The 21,245-nt window shown below is 39.7% G+C and overlaps 1 protein-coding gene and 1 pseudogene across 1 annotated transcript; both read right to left on the bottom strand.

The window, feature by feature from the left end:
* Positions 1-21,245, bottom strand: part of LOC146701306 (uncharacterized) — a 316,606-nt pseudogene that overhangs the window by 196,361 nt on the left and 99,000 nt on the right.
* Positions 5,178-15,551, bottom strand: LOC146701318 (uncharacterized). The gene is made up of 7 exons (XM_085467650.1): positions 15,509-15,551; positions 15,333-15,368; positions 14,903-15,247; positions 13,826-14,095; positions 10,555-10,875; positions 5,613-5,738; positions 5,178-5,511 (listed from the first exon to the last, which is right to left on the bottom strand). Exons 1-7 carry the CDS (start codon positions 15,549-15,551, stop codon positions 5,453-5,455), a joined length of 1,200 nt encoding a protein of 399 aa, XP_085323776.1. The 3' UTR covers positions 5,178-5,452.

Raw genomic sequence — 21,245 nt, 5'->3', positions numbered from 1 at the left:
TCTCCTTTTGATTTCTTTCTTTCTTTTTTTCTTACTTGAAAGTAACAGAGCACTAATACTGAACAACAAAAGCAAACGGCAGCACTCAAATAACAAATTTACCAGTTCTGGACTTGAAAATACATACAAACCTTTTCCTTATATGCACCTGATTTATTTATGTACATCAGTGTGAATGTATGTGCATCAAAACTTCTGAGATATCATGTGTAAGAAAATTGAATGTTGGCATTACTCTCTCTGCCTGAAAAAAGAAAAAAAAATAGAAAATGAAAAAATTACAAAAAACATAAAAAATAATAGACACAGTAACAGAGCTCTAATCTACGGTGTAATTAATCAATCATTTCTAAAAACTAATAAAAACATTTTATCCTGATGTTTTCTAGCAATTTTTGAGCATTTTACTTCATTTTATTTTCTGTCCTCCACCAGCTTCCCAGGTCTGAGCTTTACATGTTGCAGCTGGTAAGTTGAAACCCAACTGTTCGTCTTCTTTTTAATAAACTAAATGACTGAAAACAACACGTGTTTCCATATAATAAACACTCATAACTAAAACGTGATCTTTAATTCATTAAAGGGTTTGATAACAGTTTTGCTTCTGTATATTCAGGAAAATGTCAAAGAAGTAAAAACGATCAGTGTTGGTTTTTCACAGAAAGTTCACAGACAGGAGGTGGTTCAGTGCCAGGAAAGGAGAAGCTAGTGGTTAAAGTTTCACAGTGCAGCTGCTTTAGTGTGCACGTGTATATGAATGTGTATATACTTTTATGTATCTGGCAAACGATGCTGCAAGATGACCAACTGAATTTCTGTTGACCATAGATGGACACATATGCATCTGTACACTCAGACACACTTATAGTAAATATGATTACACTTTACAAAAGTAAAGACACAGTTCATGACATACAAGTCGACAACACGAGCTCCTCCATAGGGTAGCTGGGCAAAGCCAGTGAGGAACTCAGTCGAGCCAGCTCAGGTTGTCATGTCATGGGTCTTAGAAACAGAGTTTTGAGTTTTGTGGAAATATGGATTATTATTATTTTTTACTGTTATTGTAGTTTTATGATTTGTGCTTCTGGTTCCTCTTTATGTTAGAGTATTTAGCCTGTATTTGTCACGATCCTGGGTTGTTTGATCCAGAGTTTTGAGTTTTCATATATTTTGATGCTTTATGGTTTATGTTCAAGTTCATTTACTTATCTTAAGCTCCTACGTTGCCCTGTTATATTTCATTGTTTATTAGATTCCCCTCGTGTCTTCACCCCTGTGTTTAAGTCTCCTTCACCCTTCATCTGTTTCAGTGATGTCTTTGTCTCCTGTCCCCTCCTCTTGTTTACAAGTTCCCCTGTGACCTGTTCCATCTGTCATGTGTGTTTCCCCCCACACATTACGTTCTGTTTGTGCTTAGTTATGTCCATGTCTCATCTCCAGTCCCCTTTCCCCTCTGCATGTAGTTACAGTGTGCGTGTTCCTCGTCGGTTCATTTCTGCTTCATTTCTGCGTTTCCTATGTTGTCAAGCTCATGTTGTCATGTCTGCTTCCCATTGTGTTTCCATGTTCAGCGTGTGTTCAATTTCACTTCCCCTGTGGCATCACTATGTTCATTCGTATCAGCTGTTTCCTCATGTGTTTCCACTCCCCCTGATCACCTCCTGTATGTATTTATCCTCTGTGTTTTCATTCATTTCATGTCCAAGCGTCTGCTACGTCATGACATGTTTCCAGGTCTTCATGTATGCATGCCCAGTTGTCATGTTTAGGGTATTTCATGTTTTCCTTCTTGTTTTCCCGATTTTAGATTATTGTTTAGCTTTGAATTGATTTCACGCTTTTGTTTTGGACTGTTAAAACCTGCCTTTAATAAACGTCTCGCTTTCTGTTAACATTAAGTTTTGTTCTCGCATGTCTGCCCTTGGGTCCTACTCCTCACTCCACACAGTCAGCTTCCATTAACTGTGACTGTATTGTCCATATTCCTCTTTGTTTGTTGTTTAATATGACTCCCCTGTGTCCTCTGTATATGTTTAGTCTGTCTTTTGGGTTTAGTATTACAGGCTCTCTCTTGGTTTGGGTTCTTTGTTTTTCTTTAGTTAGCCTTACAAATAGTTTACTATTTGTAAGAGTGGTAACCTTAGTTAAGTACCTTGTGTTTTTTGAGGTTTAGATGTCTTTATTTTCTTCTTTAATTGTTTTTTTGTTTTGTTTTGTTGAGTTTGTTCTCTTTTGTATTCCTTGAAATACTGAGTCTTCTTTTTTTTTTGTTGGTTTCAGTCACTGATGACTTGTAAAGTTGTGTTAGTTAGTTCCCTCTGTGTTCAATTTCTCGCTGTCTTTCACTGTTTTCTTGTCTCTGTCTTTGTGTATGGGAGGAGACCATTGGACTGACTTGAATCACTCCATTATACTCATTTCCATGTTACACAGCCCAATAACGTTTTTGTCTTACTTTACTCCAGTTCACAGGAGTTAATCTCCAAGCCTCGAGGGCCGGTGTCCTGAAACGTTTCCATGTGTCCCTCTTGCAACACCCCTGAATACAATTAGTATTAGTAAGACTCTATAGAACCTCGCTGCATGCTGAGGTGGCATTTCAGCCATTTGAATAATGTCACAGCAGCTCATGAGAGAATGAACGTGCAATAAAAGTAGATTTAGAAGTACTTCTTTTTTTTCTTTTTTTTAAACTTACACTTTTATTTAAATTTAGTTGAGTAGGATTAGGGGTTGCCGCCTCGGCATCCAGTAATGACCTACAGATTTTATGCAGGTGTGTTGCAGCAGGGACACATGGAAAGGTTTCAGGACAGCGGCCCTTGAGGACTGGAGTTTGAGACCCATGCTCTAGTTCACAGGTGTCGAACTGCAGTCCTCAAGGGTCGGTGTCCTTGATCCAACACAGCTGATTTAAATGACTAAATGACCTCCTCAACATGTCTTGAAGTTCTCCAGAGGTCTGGTAATGAACTAATTGAATGATTCAGGCGTGTTGACCTGACCTTTAAAACCTGCAGCACACCGGCCCTCGAGTTCGACATCCCTGCTCTCGTTAGACAGCTGTCATTGCACATTAACTTTCATTGTTTAGGAATGCAAAATTTAAAATAGGTTTTGTTAACACTGTAAACAGAACAAACTCTTTTTTTTTTTATTACACTCAACAAAAATATAAATGCAACACCTTTGTTACTGCTCCCATTCCCCATGGGATGGACGTAGAGACCTAAAATTCATTCCAGATACACAATATAACCATCCCTCCCAAACAGTGGTCACAAATCAGTCCAAATGTGTGGTAGTGGGCACATCTGCCATATTGAGATAATCCATCCCACCTCACAGGTGTGCCACATCAGGATGCTGATCTGACATCATGAGTAGTGCACAGGTGTACCTCAGACTGCCCACAACAAAAGGCCACCCTGGAATGTGCAGTTTTTTGCACTATTGGGGGTCTGGGGACCCAGAACCGGTCAGTATCTGGTGTGACCACCATTTGCCTCATGCAGTGCAACACATCGTCGCATGGAGTCTATCAGATTGTCAATTGTGGCCTGTGGAATGTTGGTCCACTCCACTTCAATGGCTGTGCGAGGTTGTTGGATATTCGTGGGAACTGGTACACGCCGTCGTATACGCCGGTCAAGCACATCCCGAACATGCTCAATGGGTGACATGTCCGGTGAGTATGCTGGCCATGCAAGAACTGGGACATTCTCAGCTGCCATCTGCCCTGAACAATGTGAACCATGATTCATCCGTGAAGCGCACACCTCTCCAACGTGCCAGACGCCATCGAATGTGAGCATTTGCCCACACAAGTCTGTTACGGCGACGAGCTGGAGTCAGGTCAAGACCCCGATGAGGACGACGGGCATGCAGTTGAGCGTCCCTGAGACGGTTTCTGACAGTTTGTGCAGAAATTGTTTGGTTGTGCAAACCAATTGTTCCAGCAGCTGTCTGGGTGGCTGGTCTCAGACGATCTTGGAGGTGAACCTGCTGGATGTGGAGGTCCTGGGCTGGTGTGGTTACACGAGGTCTGCGGTTGTGAGGCCGGTTGGATGTGCTGCCATATTCTCTGAAACGCCTGTGGAGACGGCTCATGGTTGAGAAATGAACATTCAATGCACGGGCGACAGATCTGGTTGACATTCCTGCTGTCAGCATGCCAGTTGCACGCTCCCTCATTGCTTGTGGCATCTGTGGCATTTTGCTGTGAGACAAAACTGCACATTCCAGGGTGGCCTTTTGTTGTGGGCAGTCTGAGGTACACCTGTGCACTACTCATGATGTCAGATCAGCATCCTGATGTGGCACACCTGTGAGGTGGGATGGATTATCTCAATATGGCAGATGTGCCCACTACCACACATTTGGACTGATTTGTGACCACTGTTTGGGAGGGATGGTTATATTGTGTATCTGGAATGAATTTTAGGTCTCTACGTCCATCCCATGGGGAATGGGAGCAGTAACAAAGGTGTTGCGTTTATATTTTTGTTGAGTGTAACTCACTATTACTGGGACAGTCTATCAATTTTCATCACATTTCACAAAGCATTGGCACTTTTTCAAAATTAGTTTGGAAATATTAGAAATTTGTCAGGTAGGAAAATAGTTAAAAAAAAAACTTATTAAATCAGTCTAAGAGTAATACATATATAATATCGTTAGACATCATCTTCTCAGCAGAGTTGCCCGTGATTGGATGGATGGCTCGTCCTTTTGTTCATATTGACTTTTTGTGTTACAATTACAAACCCACTCAGTTATGTAATCTAAAAAGCGAGAATGCTTGTGACCTCTCTGGAGCGCTTGAAGAGGGAACACGTGAAACACTCCTGACATGTGACTTTGGAGTATTGTTAGATGACACTTAATGTATTTATCACTAGCAGGGTTCAGTTTCTTTAGCCACACCCAGGACTGATTACTGCCACATCTGCTCTCAATCAAGAAATCACTTAAATAGGACCTGCCTGACAAAGCGGAGCAAACTTCATTCCGTGATCCAAGGAAATTCAGGAACAAATGAAAAATAAAGTAATTGAGATCTCACAGTCTGGAGTCCAGCGAACCACAGTGAGTGCCACTGTGGTTTGTTTGTTTGTTTTTCTAGTTGCCAAACCGAAGTCTTTCTAACTCAGGATGACTTGGCCTGAAAAAAAGGGGTGTGCCATCACTCAGTTTGGGAGAGCAATCTTTATTAGGAGATTTGAAGAATGTTGTTGTCACTTGTTACTTGCTCAAAAGGGCTGCAAGCAGAATAATTTTGATAAATATCTTCTTGTTCTCTACAAAGGTCCACAGTTTGTTCATCAAATGACCGAGTTACAAATACATGATCATTTTCATCACTACTGCTTTGATCTTCATCTGCTTTTCTTCTCTCTTTCTCTGCTCCTCCTGTTTGTTCAGTGTGATTTCTTTGGTGTTCAGTCTCTCAGAATCCATATCTTTTGTCACTGACGTCATCATCTTCATCACAGATTGTTAGAGTCACTGAAAGACAACAGAGCAGATTTCTGTCATGTGGACATCATATTCAAAACAAAGCTGTTGTTTTTTCATGTAATATATTGTTTGTTCTGGTGAGCACAGACTTCTGTTGTGGACGTAGCCCAGCTGTGTTTGCCTCCTTCTCCTGAGCACCAGGAAGACCACCAACAAGACCAGCAGGAGCAATGGGACCACAGTAACTGCAGACAAGACCAGCCGCATCCAAGGAACTAAGAGAGAAAGGGTTTTTGTCAAATATGCAAGATAGAAAGTGGTTCTGCATGAGTTATTGTTGTCCCTGCATCTTTGACTCAGGGTTTTGGGGATGTTTTGGTTTTCTCTACTTTTTTATTTTTGATTATCTTTGAATCGTTCTTATTGATGTATGTATGTATGCTTTATCTACCTAAGCCTGATACAGGATTAGGGTAACGGTTTACATTCAAGCTCCACTACCTTCTATTTATTGTATTATGTTTACTTTCCTTGTGCTTATGAATTTCTTGTTATCTGTGCCTTAAGTTCCCCATTTTAGGTAATGCTTTAGTTTATTAACCCCTGTTTACGTTCCTGTTCTGGTCCTTCTATCTTGTCTTCTAATGTTATAATCTTTGTTTTATCTATTTTTCCAATTCAGTAAAAGGACTAGATGTTACAATCTCTGATAATGCATTGCTTTAAATGAAGAGAAGCTTGAGGGATGGCTGTTATGAGGAAAGGCCGCCCAGGAACTGCGATGCTGCAATGACAGGATGATCTGACTTGAGCTTCAGCGTTTGTGCAATTTGCAACAAATTGTGTGATGCAGACTTTTCAATTTTCAATTCATTTAAATCTTCTGCTCCTGAAAGTGAAACTCTTACAACTACATATCCCTTTAGCTAACCCACCAAGAAAAAAAGCAATGGAAATTTTTTTTGTTTGCATTTCTTTCTTTTTTGTTTGTTTGGTTTTTGCCTGTCCCGTTTGGTTTTGTTTGTCTGAAGGCCAACAAAGATACCCAACGGATTTACTTTACCAAGTGGATCATCACGGCTTTGCCATATTGGTCCAATTGATCAACTTTTGTTGTTATTGTCATTTATTTTATTTTATTTTTATTTTCAGTTGTTACAGATGGGACAGACATGGCTGGGGGATAGGAAAAGGAGAAAGAGAAAACAGAAAAAATAAGAGAAAACAAGCAAAAAAGAAAGCAGCATAGTAAACACAACACCATCTCATTAATCCAGCTAAGTGTAAATAACAGTAAATACTAAATAATGATTGTTGTAGTGCAGCACGCAGGACCGACAGCGCACAATGTGCTTTGAGGTATCAGCCAAGGAAGATGTGGTTTGTGTCTATGAACAGTTAACACCCGTGTGTACACCTGTGTGCACACCTGTGTGGATCAGTGCGCTTGTATTCAAAAGGTTTCTCCGTGTAATGATCTGCTAGAGGGTGTGGGGAGCCATAGCCTCGTCCCCCAGGGCATGAAGCAGGCATGGAGGAGATCCAGGCCCCAGACTTCCAGAGGCCCCAGAGTGCAAGAGCCCAAGGAGGACCACTGGTTTGCATTTCTTATTGACTTGGGTCAGTAATAGCCACAATCAATATTTTTTTTAAGACCCTATAGTTTTTAAAAACTGCCATCACCAGTGTGTGAATGTGTGTGTGAATGGGTGGATGACTGGATATGCAAAGCGCTTTGGGGTCCTTAGGAACTAGTAAAGCGCTATATAAATACAGGCCATTTTAAAATATTGATCTCTACCAAATAGTTGAGATGTCACTTAATGGTTTACCTATGAAATGTAATGTTAATACAAGTACAGTAGAAAATACAGTTGAAAAAAGTCAATTCTGTCCATATGCTACTTATTTGCAGGGATGAGTGATGAGCATGAAATGGTGATCTTTGCGTTGGACTCTTTGCTACATCCTATAACAGATGAAAGACGCATGAACCCACAGGCATTGCTTAGAAGGCTGACATATTTGTTGTCAAACCTTTTTACTGCAATCAGACCTTCTTCAGACCTCCATGGCCCTTCTTCATTAGGTCTTTGCCTGCCATCAGGGGAGCTCCACCCAGTGCAGTTTGGTCATAGAGTACCAGTGCACCTGACACCCAAGGAGGAGTGCAACTTCTGGACCAAGCTGAAACTTGTGAAGAGCTGTGGTTCTTTTATGGGTTTGCACAATGTTTTTTACAACTTTGGCTTCTAGAGGTAGCTTCTGTTCCTCTACACTGAGGGAAGCATTGAAGAATGTGGATCTGCCTTACGGCACCAAGTTATCGATAATCCAGATGAACTTGGCAGAACAATTTAAAACCCCACTCAAAGAGTTTGTTGGCAATATATTGGCGGAGAGTGGCAGCCCTTGTGGCTTCATGTGAGACCATGACCTCAAACACACTGTGCTTGAAAGTGGATGGTATCAGGAGACACCACTCACGAATCCACCACTGGAGCATGTGCTTATGAGCCATTCAATTGTTCAGCGCCCATCTAGTACTTGTAAAGTATACAATTATAATTTTGACAACTTAGTAATATTAATTTACCAGCTAGTGTAATTTAGTTAAAAGGTAATTAGTTGTGATATTTGTAATTTTCACATGTTACTCTTGATTTTTACCATATTATTCTTTTTAATTTTGTAACTTTCTGAGTTTTCCATATTAACTCAGAAAGTTACAAAAATTACTTACTGTGGAAATTCTTTCAGCATATTCTTGCTATGCTAACACTTAATGTGATTTATCAACAGCAGTGGATAAACAAAATGGGTCCAGATGTGTTTATTTTATGGCAAATAATACATTTAATAACATTTAGGTTAATGTTAGCATTAGCACCATAAAGTGACAAATTTTGAGCACAAAAAATGATTACACATTAAGAATTTTTTTAATGTTATCAAGTCACATAAATCTGTTCAGTAAGTCCTCTAACACTATCACATATCCAAAACATTATACCTTCCTACCTTAGTTTAATCAAAAACACTCAAAATATGTTAGGTGGTTTTTTGGTTTCTCACTTCCTGGTTGGGAGAGGGATAAGAAGAACCAACCATTTACATTCACAGTGACATCTGGTGGATTATTTCAGCACTGCATACCTTAACTAAGTAGTAGAGATGGCTCAGTTAGTTGGAGTGAAGTTAGGCACTCTTCTTATTGAAATATAAATGTGCTCGACCATTTGGTTGAGCAGGTTGTTAAAGTGATATGCCATAAGGCCAGCTGCAAAAATACTCCTGTTCACAATTTTCAGTTACAAAACACTGAGCCTCTTTAGTAATTCCAGCAGCTCATTAGGCTTTCTTAAAGTCAGCAAAGAGGCACAGAAAAGAAGACCAGACACCAGCGATCGAGGACAGACGCAACAACATTGTCATCCCCTATGTAGCCGGTGTATCAGAAAAACTCAGGAGAGTTTTCTCCAAGCATGACATTCCGGTGCATTTCAGACCCAGCAACACACTCAGACAAAAACTGGCTCACTCGAAAGACAAAACTCCAAAACACAAACTTAACAATGTGGTGTATGCGGTACAGTGCAGTGAGGAATGCCCAGACCTCTACATTGGAGAGACCAAACAGCCACTTCACAAACGAATGGCACAACATAGGAGAGCCACCTCCACAGGACAAGACTCAGCAGTCCATCTGCATCTTAAGGATAAAGGACACTCTTTCGAGGATGCCAACGTTCACATTTTGGACAGAGAAGACAGATGGTTTGAAAGACGAGTGAAAGAAGCCATCTATGTCCACTGTGAGCGACCATCTTTGAACAGAGGCGGGGGTTTACGACACCAACTGTCTGCCATCTATAATCCAGTTTTGAGTTCCCTCCCCAGACGCCTTAACGCCCACTCACATCCTGGGCCATCCGACCTCAGGAATTCGCATGATAAGGTGGGGCCAGGTTTCACAATGAACATACCCGAAACTCTGGCTGATTGGGACCCACGCCCAGTTTCACACCTTGGCTCAGGTGATTAGAGGATCATCAGGGGGTCCTTTTGTCCCTCTGTGGGGGGTCACTCCCACTAGGTTTATATCTGGGACTCTCCACCATTTGACCTTAGAACTGAAGAAGCTTCTCGGATGAGAGGTGAAACGTCTTCAAGCAACTTAAAGAAATACTAGACTATCTCTTTACCCTCTCATTTCCCCTAAAGTTGTTATAGTTCACTTAAACTAACTAAATAATAAAACTTGATGTGAAAAATGAAAATTTCATTTCAAAAGACTACCTGACAGAAGCCTTGATAAGAGCTGTACCATCTAATTGCAATGTAATGCAGGCAAATAAAACTTTTCTTTTTACTTATTGTTATTGTTTCTTCAAAAAGCTCTATAGTTGACAGTTATTGTGTAGATTAATTATTACTTTTTTGAATTGTCTACTACAGGTTTTTGACTGAGCTTCTTGGAAAGTAAAAGAGAGCTGCCTTGAGCTCTGAAAATGTGAACAGGCTAGTTTGTCTAAGTAACTGGCTGAAAGAGATGGACAGTAAATGAGCATGGCGGTACTGTGAGTCCAGAGGATTTGTTATTTTTGCACTAAAATGTTTGATGATCACACTATTTTAGCCTAATGTACAAAATAATTTTGGCTAAGGTTCCTCTGAGTTTAAAGGTGAAGCTGGTCAAATAACCAATACCATTTTGAAAATGTACTTGAAGCACTTTATTTTTAGGTCTGCCCAATTTTGTCCAGAGACTTTTTTTTTTCTGTGATTTAAATTGAAATGCAGTTTAAAGACTTTTTTCGGGAATTAAAAGAGCTCAAGTTTACAATGTTCATGCCCATGTCTAATATTTAATTCTGTCTCCCACTATTAAAAATAAAAAAAACTAAGCTTTTGAAATAAATCAAAAATAACTGAAATTAAAAGACCCGATTTTTTTTTTTTTTTTGGTATTGTTTGTTTGGTAAACTTTCAAACAGAGAAAATCCATAAGGGAAAAATAGGGAATAGAGTGGCCAGTGTGCACAATATGTTGTTCTAATTTTTAATACATAAATTCAATAGTATACTTACATTTAATGATGACAGTAATGGGTGCTGTTGCAGTAGAACTCAATGTCCGTGTGGACACTGTGACATACACACAGCTGTAGTTGCCTTGGTGTTCATACTCAGCTACAGGGAAACTAAAGGAGGCTGCGTTGTTGACTGCTGGCTTGCTGTCTGGGATGTTGGAGTCAGAGAAGATGAGGATGAAACGTCCACTGGAAAAACTGGAGTTAATGGAGCAGGTGAAGACAAAACTGTAACCCCTGGTGATCTCTGCACCTTCAGGACCCCAGACCAGACCTGCACCAGGAGAGGTCAGGGAGATGCTGGGTGTCTGCAGTCTCACTGGGGAATAAAAGGTACCAGGATTAAGAAGGAAGCAGAATCAAACACAACACTTAGTTTCTTGTTTACACATTTAGCAGTTATGGACCAGCATTAACATTTTTTGTTATGCTTCTTATGATTTAATGAATGAATATTCACTCTTTTAGGTCTTTGCAAACTCTAAATTTGATTCTTTCATTGCTAAACGCTCCACAGTCTCCAATAACTAACCTCTAATACTGTCCGATTGCTCCTTGCTACAGTGGGCTTTGAGAGCATTTTTGATAATGGCCAAAAATAAAGAAAGCAGTAAAAATATCAGATAAATAAAGTGACTAAAAACTATAAAGTAAACATTTTTGTCTTTAATACATTGTTTTTATATACAACAATTAACTAAGTTTAAAGCTACGATTGAAAAACTCTTTCAGTAACTTTGTTACAGTTTTTTTTTTTAAAAAATCAAAGGACCAATGATAAAAATGAAAATGCAGTAATCTCTTATTTTACGTCACTGTTATTCGTATCGGCTTTGTTCCAAGAGTTACTCCATACTTGTGTTATTTTTAACCAGCAACAGAGAGTCTGACCAAATCACTTAATGGGGAACTGAATTCACGACATGAGCCTCTTTTCTTATACTGACACTGCTACAATCCCTCGTTATCAAAATCCACGTTAGGAATATTAAAGGTAGCAGAGTTTGTGTTGGAGGTTTAATCCGATTACTTTTTTTAAGTAACGGGTAAAGTAAGGGATTACTATTGCAAAAACGGTAATTAGATTACCGTTACTTTCCCGTAGGAACGCTGCATTACTGCGTTACTAAAACCATGGTCGTGTCCAAATTCATGGGCTGCATCCTCCTGAGGACCCGGCCTTCGCGGTCTACGTGGGCCGGGTCCTCAGGAGGTCGGGTAGGCCGGAAGTAAACAGCCGTGGAATTGGACGGTCTAGCCTCGGTGTCTCGGTGGAGTTTAATAAACTCGGCCGTCTGCTCCTTGTTATCTAAAATATAACAGGACACTGGAGTAAATTCTCGACCATCTCACACTTCTGTTTAATCAGTTTTCTGTTTGATGTTTATTCAGCTGTGTGAAAACCAAGGAGGAACCCACCCGAGGGATTAATGAAGTTTTATTTTATCTAATTTAATCTAATAACTTTAATCTCAGCCAAACAGATTTACTCACGAACAAACAAAACACTGAAAAAAGCCAAACAAGAACATTTTTAGGTTGTCTAAGTGACTTATATATTACGTTTAACCTGAGTAGTGAAAGTCTGCGGTGATCTGAAAATGATGTGCTGGGAGTTGTGCCGTTCTCGGCCGCATCACTAACCCTCGAGTTCCCGGCTAGCTATCGAGCTGGTGGGTAAGAGACGTCTCCGAAAATGTTGAAGCACTTTTGCAAATATGCGATATCTTGATAAACCAAGCAGATATTTGAAGTTTACACAGCTACATTCTCGCCTGAAAATATGTTAAAAGTTTATTTTAGAATAGAATTAGAATAGAATTAAACTTTATTGTCATTGCACATGCACAGGTACAAGGCAACGAAATGCAGTTTGCATCCATCCAGAAGTGCTTTAGTGATATAGATATATTACAATATATATTAGCAATAATATAGATATGTGAGTATATTACAGAAATGGGTCTATTATGGTATGTTATAATGTACACGGTATGAAGTATGTTGTGAATATTCTTTTTGTGACCCAGAAAGATTAATAAGAGTAATTTTAAAACTTAGTAGCGGCCGCCATTGTTGGAAACTGGAATTGGCTGGGCCGCGCTATGAATTCTGGGATATGGTGGGCCACGAAGGACACACCCGACCCATCCTTCAAATTCGGGGAAAAGGAGGACGCATTTGTCGGCTGCATTTGGATTTGGACAGCCTTCGGCGCATCGCTGTGACATAATCGGTCTACAAATGCGCCCTCAGGAGGATGCAGCCCATGAATTTGGACACTGTCGCTACCTGATCCGTACTGGAAACCCGATCGGTACCCCGCATGCGCAAATCTTACGTCACTTCCTCTCTTTGCCAACATTGCAACATTCAATATATTTGAATGATACGGTTAGCTTTCAGTTAGCTCCTAGCATTTCTCAACAGCTCTGCCTCCTTTTCGACTGCCCGGGACATTTAAACAATGGATAATCCGTATACAAAGAAATTCATGCTTTTCTCCTCAACAGAGAGCGTTCCCCGATTGAACAACAGCGCCGTAAAATAAGAAGAATGACAGGTGAAATTAGGTGTTATTTATTTTCTGCTGTGTTTTACTTGCATCTATTTGAAAGAGTGAGTGTAAACACAGAAAAAATATTTTATGTGCTGGAATGTGTAGAAAATAGGTTTAAATATTAAACAAATTTCTTCCAGTCAGTGAATGTTGCATATAATTACATTTTTGCTTGATGCATAAAGTTAAAAGATTAAAACTAATAAAACAAGTTTTAAAAAGAGACCTTTCCATTTGATTACATTTTGTATGATGGATTATGCAGAAAAAGTAGAATTGGGCTGAAAGATCTATCGCTTTATCACCTCTTCAGGTTGTAAATCGTGTTTTTAAAAAGTAACTAAGTAATTAATTACTTTTGAAAATAAGTAATCAGTAAAGTAACGGGATTACTTTTTTGGGGAAGTAATCAGTAATTAATTACTGATTACTTTTATTCAAGTAACTTGACCAATACTGCTCGTGAATGAACCCTGAATTTGACTCAGAGTGAACGATCCACCTAAAACCTGAGTTGAGACTGAACATGTGATTTCAACAGTCTGACCCCAGGTCACCTCACCAACAGGGCAAATGGAGATACGAGGTTTTGGAAACCTCACTGAAAAAATATCAACATATCAAAGCATTATCTCACCAGGTTACTGATTCTATTATTGAAAGAAGAGAATGAAACAAACAACTTGGCAAAGTGGATTTTTTTTCTTACCAGTGAGTCTGACAGGGGAAGAGCTGAACCTTCGACTTATTTTCATGTACTGACACTGGTACAGTCCATCATGATCAAAGTTCACATTTTGAAGATTGAATGTAACAGAGCTTGTAGAGGATGGTTTAGTCTGACTGAATGAGCCTGAAGTCTTCTGGAGGATAAAAGTTCCACCTGAGAACTTGTATGAGACTGAGCAATTGATTCTGACGTCCTGACCCCAGGTGACCTCATTACTGTACAAGGAGATGGTGGGCTCAGGGGGGGTTTCTAAAAAAAAAAAAAAAGATGTAGTATTAGATAAAACAGGACACAGTCGAGTTCAGATCAGATAATATTAGTGGCTACGATATTGGCTAATGGCTTAGCTGATACCGTTTTGTGTCTGCAAATGACAAATCTCTGCAGCTAAATACCAGACTACTGTTTTTTTTTTTCATGCTGTATCTGATTTAGTGTCTGCTGGCAGTTATGTGCAGTACTGTCACTGCTGGTTATGGTTACACTATCTCCAGCCTCTCGTATACACACAGAAAAATGAGGCAGGTGTGCTCTCTCCTGAATACCACAATAATATGTACTGCCTCCTTCTCTTCTCCAATACACTGCGACCTCTTGGTTTCTCTCCCTGGACATCTTCGACATATGATCAATGACCATTAAGTCAAATTATAAAGAAAAAACATCAGATAAACACTCACTGAAACTGATCATGAGCTATAACAGTGTAGAGCAGGCTGGTGATGGTTTAAACTTCTCTGATTAGTTACTGGCACTAATTTTACAGACTTTAACTGCTCTTTTCATTCTCTCATCTCATATTTCCTTTTTCTCACAATATCTTGAGGGGGTTAGACAGAAACTTTTTTGACCTTGCTTCTATCTTATGAATGTTTCAGGTTATTGCTGCTAAAGGAGGTTTTTAAATTAGAGTGCACACATTGTAATGATGCTTTTTAAAAAAGTAAGATAAGCAAAATATGATGGAATGAGAACAAACTAGAATCTAAGTTTTAACTAATACATGAAAAAACCCAGTTGTGACACCACCGCAGACTTTGGAAACAGTTTTCTTACCTGAACAGACCACACCAGCGTCTTCACTATGGCTACAGTCGTGTGTCCTAAGTCCTCTGTGACGACAATCATTTAGAGAAGTTTCACTTCCTGAACAGTCCACATCATCAAGCATGATAGTCCCTGTACCTTGACCAAAGTAAGCAGACCCAAGAGCCTCCAGTGCTATCCCACAGTTCAGCTCTCTACAGACCACCTCAGCATCTTTTAAGTCCCAGCCATCATCACACACTGTTCCCCAGGAGGTGTAACGGTAAGAGTAAGAGTAGGAGTTATAGTAAGAGTTATAGATTTCAACCCTTCCAGAGCACCGAGTGGACCCATTTCCAGCTAATCTGATCCGACCTATGAGGAAAAAGAAAATATGAACTATATTGCAAAAATGGCTTTAAATTGAAAATGTAAGTATGACAGGTTAGAACAGACTGACCTGCAGAAGGTGAAGGTGACACCACGAGATAAACAACTATGGGAAAATTAAACCATGGAATGTTATCAAGACATAAAGTTATTCAGTCTAAAAATAATTTAAGAAAAGTTGTAAAGTTATCCAGACTGTCTCTGTGATAAAGAAAAGTATTAAACATTATGGAAAATCTGTTTTACCGAAGATCAAGAAGTGCAGCGCTCTCTTCTCTCTGCCCTCCATGACTGAGAAGAAAGGCTGCTGCTTCGTGTCATTTATGAGAACAGATGACAGAAAACTGAACTAAAACCTGTGGTTTACAAAAGCACTTTGCACTGGTTATCCTTCTGAAACACTTCTCCTTTTGATTTCTTTTTTTTTCTTACATGAAGTAACAGAGCACTAATACTGAACAACTCTGAAATTTAGAGCACCAAAAGAAACTGCAGCACTCAAACAACACATTTAATAACAATAATAATGGATTGCATTTATATAGCGCTTTTCGGGGCCCTCAAAGCGCTGTACAATTCCACTACATTTACCAGGTCTGGGCTTAAAAATAAATATAAAAATGTCCTTTTATATGGATCTGAGTGCTTAATTGTAAGTAACGGTCTAACATCCAAGAAAGCAGGCAGATAATGGATTACAGATCTTCCTTATAGAACCAACGCATAAGCTTATTTTGACGAGTCTCTTTTTCAGGCACCGTACAAAAAGCAAAATGAACAAAACAAAACAAGAAGGAAACAAGAATAGATTTAAAAAACAAGTAAAATACATAGTAGGTGCTAAACATACACATGACACAAACACATGAACAAATCAGACAGACTCAAATGCCAGCGGGAAATACGTTTTGAGTCTAGTTTTAAATGACTCAGTGGAGGGAGCACATTTGACTATGAGGGCAATGCTCTTCCACAGGTCAGGGACAACCACAAGAATGCAGGTCTCTTTGACTTTAAATACAGAGCAGAGAACAGTCAGAAGCATCTGCTCAGCTGATCAGAGGGACCTGGAAGCTGAACAGGGCTGCAAGTGGCCAAAGATGTAGAAAGCAGCCAAACCATGACGGGTTTTGTAGACAAACAGGAGAAACTTGAAAGTGATTGTAAAACTAACTGGCAACCACTGGAGAGAAGTTAAAACAGCTGTAATATGATCTCTTTTTGGGGTGTCTGTGAGGAGCAATATTTTGAACAAACTGGAGACGGGACAGGAAGGTCAAGTGGGAGGAAATGAGAGATGTAAAAATCACAGTTTTAATGTTGGAAAAAAAGAAAAAGGAAAATACAAAAACTAAGCAGGGCAGAAACAGACAAACAGACAGACACCACTTCCACAAAGGGGGAGAAAAGAACAGAGGGAGACGCAGACAATATATATGCAATAGGGAATTGGCACAGAGCGGATACACCTGGGAAACACAGTTAGGGAACATAACCTGGCTGACCAGACAAAGGAAGCAAAACTGAACATCTCACACACGACTATAGAGCTCTAATCATCTGCAGCAGTAACACTGATCCATAGAACACTGACGGGGAACATTTCTTTTTACACTTTTAAGTGTACTGAAGTGTTTTCAAAATATTTTACTACTATTTCAGCTTGTCTTGTCAAAAACTAAAAGTCATAATCACTGCTTGCCTTGTCTAGCAATTATTCTGCATCAATAAATTGACACTAGTGAAAAAAAAAGCATCTTGAGATTTGGACCCTTTTTTTAATCATTAGGTAGGTAAAAACCCAAAATTTTATCTGCAAATGTCATCCTACCCACTTATAAGTAAAGCAAACAACATTTTCTAATTCTTAAAGAAATCAAAGATAGTTTTGATTTTCCACAGACATTTGACAGACAGGAGGTGGTTTGGTGGCAGGAAAGGAGAAGCTAGTGTGTTGCAAGTTTCACAGTGCAATTATGGGATTTTGCATGCGTGGATATGGGAACTGCAAAGTAAGTAAATTAGGTGGAAATGAACATTTTTTTTCTTGATATGACCTATGTGAACTATCACAAAAAGATAGCTGATAGCTATCTTTAAATGTATTCTGATGGGTTTAGATTTTGTTATTGTCATTTGTATTTAGAAATATTTAACCATATATGCTTAGAGGTGTATAATCATTTGTAGATTGAAAGAATGTCTCATCCTAGGAGGTCTGTAACAACTCTGTGTAGCATGAAGGGGGAGTGCGTTCACTCCCTCTACAGAGTGTTCTGGCGTAGATCACACCTCCTAGGAGAGGTCGTATCTTCTCTTGCTGATATATGGTATAGCAAACACACGTATATCTGTTTAAGTATAAGAGCCTTTTGTTCAGATGGACCCGCTCCTGGCACCAGCGTTTGGGGAGTCTTCACAGGGTCACACCTTGACCTCACACACACACACACACACACACACACACACACACACACACACAGTATTCTTTGTTCACATGTATACCTATGTAAATAATAAATGTTTTATGGGGGTGAAATGAAGAAGGTGATGACGAGGAACTGACCTTTACTGATGTCATAGAAGCTCTTTCAACCGCATCTGGTGATGCACAGTTTAGCCTCCCTCCACACTGCAGATGTGCATCACACACAATTAACTTGATTTCAGATTTCGATGTTGATAAACGTCTAAATTCCTGTGCAGACACCAAGGCTGTATATAGGAGTAGCATTGCAAAATGTTCTCCTCTTTGGACTAGAACAAGTCGATCAACATTAGCCTCTGAACAGGTGGAGGAAGTCAGCCGCAGCAAACTAATGGTACCAACATCCACAAGTTGGAATTCCCTGTATGAGGCCATTTCCAGAATCATCACAATTTCCTTGAATGAACTTAATGCCCTGTGTGTAAAACTGTTTTTCTGCCTTGTTTTTCTGTTGTGGTATTTAGCCTAACAAACGGCTCGCATTTTGTTAACCTTCAGTTTTTTCCTCCTGGCTGATCAGTCATGACAAAATGCAGATGTATTGACTAAACTAAAACAGTACATAAATATAGCAAACGGTAAATAAATGGGCCATTATTATTGCTACTCCCCCTGGTGAAAACATGGTAAATGGCCTGCATTTGTATAGCGCTTTTCTAGTCCATAGGACCCCAAAGCGCTTTACACTACATTCAGTCATCCACCCATTCACACACACATTCACACACTGGCGATGGCAAGCTACATTGTAGCCACAGCTGCCCTGGGGCGCACTGACAGAGGCAAGGCTGCCGGACACAGGCGCTACCGGGCCCTCTGACCACCACCAGTAGGCAAACAAGGGGTTAGTATCTTGCCCAAGGATATTTGGCATGCAGCCAGGGTGCAGCCTGGGATCGAACCACCGACCTTCTGATTAGTGGCTGACCTGCTCTGCCACCTGAGCTACAGCCACCCAAACATATGTACAGTTTGACTTTTTGTTCGCTTAAAAAATGAAAAGTGTCACGGACCCGGTTCCGGGGACTCGGGGTCCGTGAGCAGTGTGGACTATAACCTCTACTTTACTATAGTTAAGGTGTGTTACCTTAGTTTAGTTCCTTGAGTGTTTTAAAGTTTAGATGTCTTATTTTTCTTATATTCAGTTTGGCTCTGTGAATTTTTTCCTCGATTTTATTCTTTAAAATGCTGAGTCTACATTTTTTGCTAGTTTCCCTTACTGATGATTTGTGGAGTGCTTAGTTCCCTCTGCGTTCCCTCTCATTTCCTCCATCTGTCTCATCTTGCTGTTTGTCCTTGTCTTCCACTGTTTCCTTGTATCTATGTGCACACTTATGAGTCAGGCAGCTAATCAGTGGCTCCTGTGCGCTTGTCTTTGGAGGTTTTCTGGTTTTGATTACAGCCACTGCTCACTGGAGAAACTATAGTAATGCAACTCATGCATTTCAAAAACTATAGTATTGGAATGACTTGATTCACGGCATTATGCTTATTTCAATTTTACACAGCCTCCTAAATTGGAAATAAGGTTGCCTTACTTTCCTCTGATTAAAAAGATCACTTGTTTTATTTTAATTTTGATAAATTTCAGTGTTTTAAAAGTTTAAATGGATTTAGTCATGCACAGAAACACAACAAACTCTTTGTCACTAAATCATAATTAGTAAGCCTGACTATGACTCTTTTTAGCTGACAGTTTGCTGCCTATTACAGCCTGGTTTTAACAGATAGCAATCTTGTATTTAGCTCGCCCAGTTACAGTCAAAGCACCACAAACATGTTCAGCAGTTATATTACATAAAAAAACCCTGTGAATACTGTGTGTTTGAGATAATTTTAGAGGTTTGTTCTCCTTCCAGGCTTCTTGAGACTTGGAGCCATGTTTTATTCATTTGATGGGTAAAAACTCTCAAAGCTCTAATATTTTATTTGTAAATGTAAATGTCATCTTACACACTCATGACTTAAACAACACCATGTTTAATTCTTAAAGGGTTAGATAACGTGTTGTCTCTGTCTCTGGGCAAAGAAGTTAAGACAAACAGTTTTGATTTCCCAGACAAAGTTAATAAAGAGAAGATGGTTTGGCTCCAGGAAAGTGGAAGCTAGTGGTTAAAAGTTACACAGTGAAACTACTTGGCTGTGTATTTGTAAATATGAGTGTGTGTATATACTGACGTTTGTGGCTAGTGATGTTGAGCAACATAACTGACTTAATTTCTGTTCTTTCTGTGTCCATCCTTTACATTACTGCAATCTTGTGACTGCAGAGGCTAGCAGCTTTTCCTGGTAGTTTGGGCATTCACATGATGGATAAACTGCTGGTCTTTCACAGTAAAGTCATGCTGCCCTTGCTCTGCTTTCACAGATCTGAGATCAGTTACGATCTGCGATGTGTGTGGAACTACAACTAGCATTAGTAAATAAACAAACTTCAGTGATTTATCATTATAACACAGTAGTTTTCTCTGGCTAACTAGCTTGGCCAACATGTGTGATGTACAGAAGAAACAAAGTTGTTAGCAAGTCCATAGCAAGGGCTATACTAAAACTTATGTAAAAGATGTTTTATGGTGTTTTTATCACAACATGCTAACGTCAGCATGCTTTTATTACTTTATACTGACATTAGCCTGCTTTATAAAGCCAACATCTGACATGTGACCTATGACTGAAGTGCTATATATTAAAATGATGTCTTTTATCATTTTTACCCACAGGATTGGAGGAGGATTGGCTGAAATCTGTGACTTCTATAAGCTGTAGAAACTTGAGATTTTAAGATCACGAGGTGTGTTTTTGCAAAACCTATTGGCATCATTGTGATGTTGAACGGCATCATATTGAAAAAATAAATACTGTGTTGCACAGCTCTCTCAGTGCCCCTTATATATTACCGTATTTTCACGACCATAAGACGCACTGTACTAAAAGGCGCAGTCTCAGTTATGTGTGCCATTACAGTATTTAACACACACATAAGGCGCACTGGATCATAGGGCGTATACAAGTACCGTATGCGTATTTAAAAATAAAGCGGAAGCAAACCTGAGTTCGGTACTCACATTTTTATTACCAGTAATCGTCATCATCAACAACACACAAGCATACAAGTGTGCGTATTTAAAAATAAAGCAGGAGCAAAACAAAGTTTGGTACTCACATTTTTATCATCAATCAAACCCATCGAAGTCCTCATCCTCTGTCTGAATTGAACAGCTGCGCTAAATCTCCATCAAACATGCCAGGTTCACTTTCTTCACTGTCAGAGTCACTTTCCGTGCCGTGCGGCTCCTCGGAAATGATGCCGGCTTTTGCGAAAGCTCGAACAACAGTGCCAGCAGACATGTTAGCCCAAGCATCTACAATCCATTGGCAAATTGTGGCGTAACTCGCCCGGCGCTGCCTTCCACTCTTGGTGGAACTGTGGTCTCCATCGGTCATCCATCGTTCCCAGGCCGCTCGCAGCCTTACTTTGAACGGGCGGTTCACACC

The sequence above is a fragment of the Copadichromis virginalis genome, linkage group LG9, assembly GCF_057382275.1.
Source record: "Copadichromis virginalis isolate Kocher_CV1m ecotype Utaka linkage group LG9, C_Virginalis_male_GT1.1, whole genome shotgun sequence".
NCBI lineage: Eukaryota > Metazoa > Chordata > Actinopteri > Cichliformes > Cichlidae > Copadichromis > Copadichromis virginalis.
Note: the sequence above shows the minus strand (reverse complement) of the source record. Positions and strands in the feature narration are given on the sequence as shown.